The sequence below is a fragment of the Protopterus annectens genome, chromosome 9.part0 (genome assembly GCF_019279795.1).
Source record: "Protopterus annectens isolate FY-2018-M chromosome 9.part0, PAN1.0, whole genome shotgun sequence".
NCBI classification, from domain to species: domain Eukaryota; kingdom Metazoa; phylum Chordata; order Ceratodontiformes; family Protopteridae; genus Protopterus; species Protopterus annectens.
In genome coordinates this window covers 827295454-827305453 of record NC_056743.1, presented here as the reverse complement: position 1 = coordinate 827305453, position 10000 = coordinate 827295454, and the positions used below count along the sequence as shown (strand labels likewise).

The window sequence follows — 10000 nt, the reverse complement described above, 5'->3', positions numbered from 1 at the left end:
CCACTGTAGAAAATAAAAAATATTTCATGAGTAGTCCCAGAACTCCACGCATGTGTGCTTAGTTCCTGACTGCTGTGTTAGGCAGTCCAGACGACTTCAGGAACTCCGCCCTGCCAGCCCAGACGTCTGTGCGGTGATGACCGCACGAACACTTGGTCCCAAGTGACAAAAGCCTGAATTCCCTACCTATCACCATTTGTAAAACATTTGCAGATTTTTGCCTCATATTTGTTCTGTTCTGTCCCTCATAAAATCTGTGGTTTCTGTATTTTTGTTACTTAACACAGCCAGTAGTGCAGTGGTGCAGTGGTAGCATTGTTGCCCGGCAGCTACAGGTTGTCTGGTTTGATTCTTGGCTGTGGTGCCTTCTGTGTGGAGTCTGCATGTCCTCCCTGTGTTTGTGTGGGTTTGCTCTGGTATCCTCAATGGATATTTGCCCCTATTTTTTGGACTGCATTTCCCCATTATTGGCTTCGTCCAGGTTTTTTGTGCCAAGGTTGAGAGCTATGCTGATAACTGAACTCACTGAATATGTTTGGGGGCTGTATTCCCCCATTATTGGCTTTGTTCAGGTGTTTTGTGCTAAGATGTTGACAGCTATGGTGATAACTGAATTCATTACATGGTAGCCATTTAAGTTTCAGTCTTCCTTGCTTTAATAAAACCGATGATCTGGCACAGTGGTATGTTGCTCTGTTTTGCACAGGGTCCTGGGTTCAATACTTGGCAGTGAAATGTATAGTGGTAACACATCATTTTATTCTAACAACTTTCCAACATTATACAAGCAATGTTTAAAATGTGTCCCTATTTTTTTGGTCTTTTGACCCCCCCCCTAAATTTTGGATTTTTCCAGATTTCTTGTGCTGCAAAGTTCAGAGATGCAGCTGAGTGTAAGTAGATTTTGCAAGAAGCTGACAGCTGCAGGGGAACAAAAGTGTAGTGCTGCTTATACCGAGTCTGCTTGCGCTGTTAATAGCACAATAGGTAGTGTACTTGCTTCTGATGCAGAAGGCTGTGGGTTCTACTCCCACAGTAGGTAGATGCATTGCTCATACTGTACTGTATTGTAAAGGGGGTGGATGCTGCAGTCCTTTTTGGTGAAGATACATAGTAACTATGAACCTGTTATCAGTTTGCCATCCATTCCCTATTGCAATATTACTAGCTTATCATTTTTTTAATGCAACTTAGGCAATTTATTCCTCAAGGGCAACAGGCACTTTATTTGTAGATGAAACAATAAAATATAAAGTTGTTTGCTGTCAGCAACCTCTTCATTAGTTACAAATTTCTTTAATGTGGAATTATTTAGATGACTTTTACTTCTTCAGAGATTGTGCATATTTACTGATACTGGTGGACTGTAGAAGTGTGACTAGACTTTTATGATAGAAATGTTTTGAATTGGGCAGTTTTGTCGTTACTGCTGCATGCATTTTGTTTCATTGTTTACTGGAAAAATGTTCTGAATTGGGCAATTTTGTCATTATTGGTGCATGCATTTTGTTTCATTGTTTACTGGAAAATGTTTAACACAAATTTAAAATGCCCTCTAACAACTGTACTGTATTGTACAAGGAATATAATTTAATACAATCAGGAAGGTGTATCAAAGACGACGTGTATGTTTCGTGTCCAAGGGGCCTATGATTTGAAAACAGCCCAAAGTTAATCTTTTGTTTGCCACTGGCAACATGTATTTTCTTTGAATGTGGGTTTCAATGCTGTTTCAATGAATGTGGGTTTCAATGCTGTTTCAATTAATGTGAGTTTCAAGGGCAGAGAAGTTTTAATGCTAAGTCTGTTTTCATTGTGAGATTGCATTGCTTTATTTAGCAGATGTCTTAGTGTTTGTGCTGTAAAATGCAAAATAAAACTTTCAAATGAAGTCCAAATCATCAAAAAAGTAAAGCAGTATGCGCATTAGTGTTTATGGTAAATGGGGTGAAATAGTTAAGTAATGGTTCATTGGAATGGCTGCAGGGGGGAGGCTCCATTCGACCATGATTTTGTGAGGGGGAAGGGCGGCAAACTCAAAGACAGCCCTGGCTGAACTATACCTCTCAACTGTCCAGATTTTCACAGAATGAATAGATTTTTGCTTCTTATTTTTGGTTTGTTCCTCATAAAATGTGTGGTTGTCTGGCAAATAATTTAGGAATTAAGTCACTAAATAATGACAGACACTGAGTTTCAGACTTCATAACCTTCAGAAAAATGCATGCTAAAGCAAGACCTGTTATTCTATCAATTGCCTCAATTTATACAACAATTTATAGTACTGTTTATATGTTCCCCCCAGGATATTTAGCCTTGTCCAGATTTCCTGCATTAACACATTGAGAGGTACATGCAAATAAATTGCTTTATAGAATTAGGCATATCCAAACCTCTCAACTGTCCCCAATTTTGGCTCAAAATGTTGCTCTTCTCCTAATAATCCCGCCACAAAATGACAATTTTGGAAGAAAATGTGGAGGGTTTACAGTTAAGAAATAACTGTAATAATCAGAATTATAGATTACTTTATTTCAGAAAAGCATGTAGATTATTTTATTTTCTCAGCTGCTCAAGTAAGCAGTACTAATATTAAAAAAGTGTCCCTTCTTTGACGGGTTCCCGGCTGTATTGTGTGGCTATTTTATATTTTTGCATCACATTTTTGGTCCATTTTTCATAAAATTGTGTTTTTTTGGCAAATTAGTGGCAAATCATTAAAGGCTGAAGTTGAAAAATAATGACATACATTTGAGTTTCAGATTTCGTACCTTTCAGAAAACTCATACTAATGCAAGACCTACTATTCTATTATCTTTCTAAGTTTATAAGAGCAATATTTAAAAACTGCCCTCATTTTTAGGCCTTTGTCCCACTTCTATGTATGGCTCTGTCCATATTTCTTGTTCAGAGGTTGAGCGGTATGACAAATGTGTCAGGGCCATCACAGTCAGCCAGAGACATTTCAAATTGTGACATACTTGTTGCTCCCCACTCCCTCATGTAGTGACTCTGGATGTGTCCAAGCAAGGCAAGGAGCAGTTATGCAGTGTAAATGTGCAGAGTATCCCCCCATCCAAAGTAGACACAAGTGCTACTTTTATTCTGTCCTTGATTTTGCAGAATGTTCTGGTTTCTGTCATATTTTTATACTGTTGATTTATGCTTATTATTACTCAGAAAGTGCCTGTTGCTCTGTGTTTAAGTAGCAATTCTTTAATGACCATCAGGTAAGCTTGTCTGAGATTGTAACATGCAAGTAAGTTTTAATAAGCATACTGTTAAAGAAATGTTAACATTGAAAGCCTTTCTGTTGTTGCCATGCAGAAAATACTTACATAACTAGATAATGTATAAGCCTTGGGTATTGAAATGCATATGACAGTATTTGTAATAAAGGACAGGATTACATTATTTTAAGAAGCTCATTACATTTGTTGGAGACTTGCAGTCATCTTTGCAGGCTTTAATGGCTGTAAACCAAACAGAATGCCAGTCTATCATGTGTGGTCCATTACCTGTACAGTAATCCTTTAAGCAATGTATCTTGATCTTGTTTGCTTTTCATTTTTTACTTTGATCATGTTTCCCCCATGAAACAAGTAGATAGTTGTCAGGCAGCAGGTCTTTTTTGGATATGAAAAATTTTTACAAGTGGGGGTATCACAGAGAATGCTACTTTCAGCATGTTACTTAGTACTTTAATAAAGCTGAATATAAATTAAAATTAGAACTGCAGTGCAAGGAGAAGTGGTTTGAGTTGAGTGCTGCTTGTTTTTCTTATACTTGATTTTGACTGGCATTCCAGTCTTCTTCTTCTTTCCGCTTTTCCCAGTTAGGGGTCGCCACTGCTGATCACCTTGTCCGCTCATGATTGGCAGTGGAGTTTTTTAATGTATTTAAAAAGTAATTTATTTTTTCATGCCTCACAACCTTTTTGTTTCCATCTAGATATTAAGTAAGCTGTTATGCAGCCAATGCATTGAAATATTTTTTTTCTTCTACACTTCATTTTGTATTGATTGGACTCTCATAATGACGGTTTGGCACCCAGGGCAGCGTATTTAAAGTTACAGTTTTTGTGGGTTTTTGAGCATAGCTCCTCCCCTTTCTAATTGGCCACACCCCTTCCCATTGATCCCACCCATTCACCTTTCTCCTGCAGCCCCCCTTTGATTTGAAGTCACCAGCCGCCACTGGAAACAAAAAATACACTTCTATTAAAATTATTTACCATAGTATTTAAAACCAACTGGAAGAATAAAATAAAATAAAATTAGTCATGTAAATAATGTGGCAATTTTCTAAGTTCCAGTACACTTTTAAGTAAACAGTAGTAGTTTAGTCCAAGCTTCCTGAAAGAGTTTGGCTTTAATTGCCACATGAGTTCAAGTTTTCCTGCATATTCAGGATGTCTCCCTTAAGATCACTACATACATATATATTGAAAATTTTCCACAGACAGAAGTTTCTTACATTGTTTTGAAGCTTGACTAATATAATCTATAATTAGAACTGGGGAACATCATGGCAGCATAACAACATGCCACCTTGTCATTAACAGCTGTGTTCAATCTATGCCCTCTTGTGGTCAACAACCATAACTGCTACTACATTTCTTCCTATAATAATTTGTACCTATAGTAAGTGATGGCGAAACTTTTGGGCTACACGTGTCAAAAATTCGCAAGTTGCCTATCTTGATTCTGCTGGCATGTCAATCCCACCCCCAAACAAAAGAGAAACAATTCTTTACATATTCATTTATTTAAAAAAATACAGTCCAATTGTGTGCTGCTACATATTATAAAAGTAAAAGAAAAATCAGTGACTTACAATAGAGAAAACAATATGCACACTGATAATTGGGCTTAAAATAGTGCACCAAAAAATTACCCTACTTTTAAAAGTAATTTTGAAATGAACTGAAAAAAATATGGAACACGTTGCATTTGATTTGATTAACATCAAGTACTGACTTTTTTGTTGCTGAGTTTTAACAAATAAGGGCAGGGTCACATATTTCTTGTATTTTTGTTCACTCAGTTTCTTTGGTAACTTGGGTGTTGGTGAACGCTGGTGTGTCACCGAAAACATTGCGGTGTGTCACCTTTGACACAGGTGTCATAGGTTCGCCATCACTGCTATAGTTCCTATCCCTGCTACAAATCATTAATCACAGCACATTAAATTGAAAAGAACTTTCCATTTCAGATTTCACCTTAAGGGATGTGAATGCATTGCCAGAACATTTTTATGACAGCATATGCATTTTCTAAAATGTATGCTCTAAAAGCTCATTTTCTTTACATACAATGTTGACATTTAGGGAGAGAAGTGAAGGTCATGGCCTCTGGCCTGTCTTGAGGGGTTAGAAGGAAAGGTTGCAGGCACTCAGTGAGCAATTTCCCTGATGGGGACTAGGGAAATCTCTTTTGGTGCTTCAAGGCTGGAGGCGGGGCTGCTTGCTAACATCATCTCTTGAAGAAGCAAAGGGTAACCAGTGAGGTCAGCCCATTGCATGTTTCTCCCCTCCCCTATTCAGCTGAGGATGTACAGGAGATAGAACCAGAAGAAAAAACCTCATAAGCCACTCCTGATGGCTGCACTAATGATAGACCCCTCTCAGGCAACTCTCACCCTCCACGATAAGGGAACAAATTGCTCAACTGGCAGCGAAGGGTCTGATGATGGACAGGCATAACAGGCAAAAAAGTACAAAAAGAGCAGACAGATACATCCTGCTGTTGCTCCAGGTCCCTGTTCCACTGAAATAATATTTTCTGTGTCTTACTAAATAACCAAATTTGCACAATTTATATGTTCACAAAAAGGACAACTAAAACATTTAGAAGTGCTTTTTTAAACCACTATAGGTTTCTTGGTCACCATTCACTGGTTACTTAACTACTGCTTTGTGTTGTCATCTCATCTATAGTAAACCCTGTTTTTTCACCCATATTATCTACTACAATTTCATTGGTCAACAGGATATCCATAGTTTTTATATACAATATTTTCAACCACTTGCTAAAAGACTAATATCTTGAGAATACTGTTATTAATGCCCCCTGGTTTTTTGTTCCACCTTGTATACATGGGTCAAATGTTAACAACTTACATTCTATTTGCACTGTAAATTCTTCCTGTCCCAAAGTCATGGCTGGAAATGGTCAGCTGATTAGTCTACCTATTCTGTTAAATAATTAAATAAAATAATATTTACTTTTTTTTTATATATAATAGAAAAAAAGAATCACAGATAGCATCCTGATGGAAATAAAAGGCAATATAATATCCACTGCGTTTACAACACTTGAAATTATTTGTTTAATGCTGCAATGTTAAAAGCAAAGCATTTCCACAAAATTGTGAAACCTCAGTACCGTTTTTCTGTTTATGAACTTAAAGTTGTCACTCACCTATCCAAAGCTGAAGCTCCAAGGCGTTCTCTGATACTGTCACTTGTGAGAAGCAATGCAGGGCCTAAAGTCACAGAAAAAGTAATTACTATTTATAATATAAATTATTCATTTGAACACCATTATTTGTGGTCTGTACCAGCAAATACAACTAAACAAAATTTTTCAAGGCAAAATTTAAACGTTATCACTATAAGAAATTGACTGACACAGTGTCAAATGGGGGCCCTGTATTATACAGATGAAATACACTGCATTCATACTAGGGGTTTCAAACAGACAAATACAACAGGTATACAAATGTATAGGAAGTGTCAGAAATAGGGGAAAACTATTTTTTTTAAGTTTTACAAAAAAAAAAAAATCTTCTATGTAAAATATACTGAAATTCTGAAAATCCTGACAGCAAACAAACAATGCTGAACTTCATAAAGATTTACGGATCAATTCAAGCTACTTTCATAGTGCTAATTAAACAAAAATAACTGATTAGCAGACATTTCAGGTATAGTTTCACTAGAATTATTTCAAAATACCAAAGTGATGCATTCTCTTTTTGTATTCTGCATTAGATTTTTTTAATAACTTGTGAATTTAATCTACAACTATTTTTCATAATATTTTACTGATGACTACAAAAATTCCTGATAAAGAAAAAATGAAATATAAATGAAATAATTACCTGCCCCCCCCCCCCCAAAGTAGTGTAGGTTACCTCAGATGGATAATTATCCACAATGGCACAGAACACTTAGTTTAGGAGGCAACAGGCAGGAACCTGATGAAACTATGTAAAAGTCACACTACTAGCATAATGTCTGGTTTGAAGCAACATATAGAGACTGCTCAATGTTTTTTTTGATTTATTACTGTGTTTGGAATACGCTTAACAAATCTTTATATTTGATGATGGGAATGTTGTTTTATTGCTATGTCTTTAACAAATGGTAGGCTGATTTTACTGTTTGGGAGGTTTTTTTAATTAATGTTATCACATGATTGCTGAACTTTCTGTGATTGGTTGAGTGTTTATTTTAAATAGCACTGAGATTTTGTGTTCTGTAACGGCCTGATGAAGCAGAGGTTACTCTGTGAAAGCGCTTGCCTTCTGTTTAATAAAGTTACTTCTATATACAGTGATTTAAAGTCGTTTTCCAAACTGTTTTGGATTTGACTGCTACGTTTACTCCAACCTTAACTGAGTGGTCTACTTTTTCTTTTTTTGCATTCAATATTAAGCTTTAAATTTTTTCCATAAAAAGAATCCAAACATTAACGATGAAAACAGGCCAAGCAGAAAACAAAAATACTGTAATGCATAAAATTTTAAAGGAAGTATCTCTTAATAGAACCAAAAACAATGGCAAAGACAGCTAACAAAAATTGTCAAAATGTTTAAAAGTAGATTAAATAAATGGAGCTAGAACTTAAATGTTTTGAAAAATAAGAAAACTAAAATAATAACCATAAGTAACATTTACATGCTATATATATATATATATATATATATATATGCGTGCCTCAACACAAATAAATGTCTTAAAATGAAGTTATGTATATAGTTCTATACAGTGATACTCTCGGTTAACAAAGAAATGAATATGATGTTCTAACTTAAGAGAAACAATGCACCCTTTCTATACTTTTACTATCATCATACTAAACTAATCATATGTATAAAGTCACCCACCATTTTATAACTACCATGCCTACTAGGAAAATGCTGCATGTATAACCAGAAAATATTTTGTAAAATTCCAAAGAGGAATCTTTATCATATGGTTTCCATTTCCATTGGCCTCCATTTTCCTTAATACAACAATGGCGATTTCAGTTATACACTTTTTAACAAATTCCATGAAATAAAGCATCTAATAAATTAATACATATGTAAATGTCAACATAACTAATTATGTTATCTTACCAATGGCCTGAAGAGCATGGGTGAGTTCCAGTGAGAAAGCTGTCATTGGTACATCATCACAGACAGGCAATATTGCCACTGTTGAGAGATTGCTGGTTGGATTAGTCATTTCTGAACTGGGTGCCATGGTAGATAATCCAATTCCAGTACCTGTGGGGAGGCAGTTATATTCTTGAGTTTGAAAACCATGCAAGAATCATTAACAATTTCAGACTTCAACTAGAATGACAGAAACTGAAATAAAGCAACTGTATTCCAGTACATATTTTGACTTAAGTTAAGAAAAGATACTCTTAAGCAGTAATGGAAACAAAACATTGAGGATGAAAACAGGCCAAGCAGAACATACAAGTAATGCAAGGAATTTTGAAAGAAACATCTTTTAATAAAAGCAAAGACAGTGGCAGAGTGGGCTACTAAAATCAAATAAAGTCACCTTTACTATGAAGCCTAAACTTATTACAACAGGTTCTAGGTCACTTTATCACTGAGGCGATCCTTGAGGAGCCACACCACAAATCCCATTCGACAGCAGACCTTTAATATAACTCTACACAATAACCAACAATACAAAAACTGGGAACTCTCATCTGTTATGGTCAGACTTAAAGGGACAATCCCAGCATTTAAAATTCAAGTACGAATTCAGGACAATGAAAGTTAACACCCACCTTAGCAACATCACATACATTCCTGCCCACAGTGTCGTTTTGCTTAAATTATTTTGTACATCCCCTTCTCCAGGCTTGTATTAGTGCTCATTCTGAATGAAATCCTTATTTTCTGTTCCTCTCAGCTTTCTGGTGCAGTTAAACTCTGGATTTAACTTCTTCGGTGAACAAAGAACAAGGAAGATGCAAGCCTTTTCACTTCTAATTTACACTGCTCCCCCAACAGCTTTCGCTTTCTTTTTCTCCACTGACAGTGGTACTTTCTGAAGGGATAACAAAGGACAAAATGTGGCTTGTAGGGTCTTAAATATAACCCCATAATTCATCTATCCCCCGTCAAGTCTTATTTTCTGTTGCCATAGCAACAATGGGAGGTGAAGGAGATTACAACCATGGAGCTCAAACTGATTGAACTATAATAACCACCATTATTTTACACTCACTAAGTAGTGCTTTTCCTGTTTAGCAAGTGTAAAAAAAAGAAAATTAAAAAAAACCCAGAAGAGTGTATCTGTGTGTGTGTGTGTGTGTGTGTGTGTGTGTGTGTGTGTGTGTGTGTGTGTGCGCGTGTGTGTGTGTGTGTATGTATGAAAGAGATTGTGAGCAAGATCGACTGAGCCGTTATTTTACACTCACTAAGCAATATTTTTATTGTTTACCAAGTGTAAAAGTAAAAAAAAAAAAAAAAAGTGTGTGCATGGGCATATGTGTTTTTGTTTCTGTTTGCGCGTGTGTGTGCTTGCATGAATAGGAGTAAAAGTGTGTGCGTGCAGTATATACATAAGTGAAGAATAAAAGCAACTGAGCAGAGGCAGCAGCAGTTAAGGGGTTTGCATACCTCTGGACCTCTTAGCTCAAGACAGATTCTGCAAAGTTGCTCGAATGACAGGATTTATGTTTGCATGCATGTTCCAATCCACAACTGCATAGCCAACCTTAGGCATAGTCCAACTAGGTGGCCGCCTAGGGAGCCGCTCAAATAG

The 10000-nt window shown here is 36.2% G+C and overlaps 1 protein-coding gene across 1 annotated transcript in view; it reads right to left on the bottom strand.

The window, feature by feature from the left end:
* PNPLA6 (patatin like phospholipase domain containing 6) overlaps window positions 1–10000 on the bottom strand; it is a 1368928-nt gene that overhangs the window by 408732 nt on the left and 950196 nt on the right. The window contains exons 22-23 of the mRNA XM_044083495.1: window positions 8347–8496; window positions 6423–6486 (exon numbers count right to left, since the gene is read on the bottom strand). Of these exons, the coding sequence (XP_043939430.1) occupies window positions 6423–6486; window positions 8347–8496 (214 nt within the window). The remainder of the gene's footprint in view (window positions 1–6422; window positions 6487–8346; window positions 8497–10000) is intronic.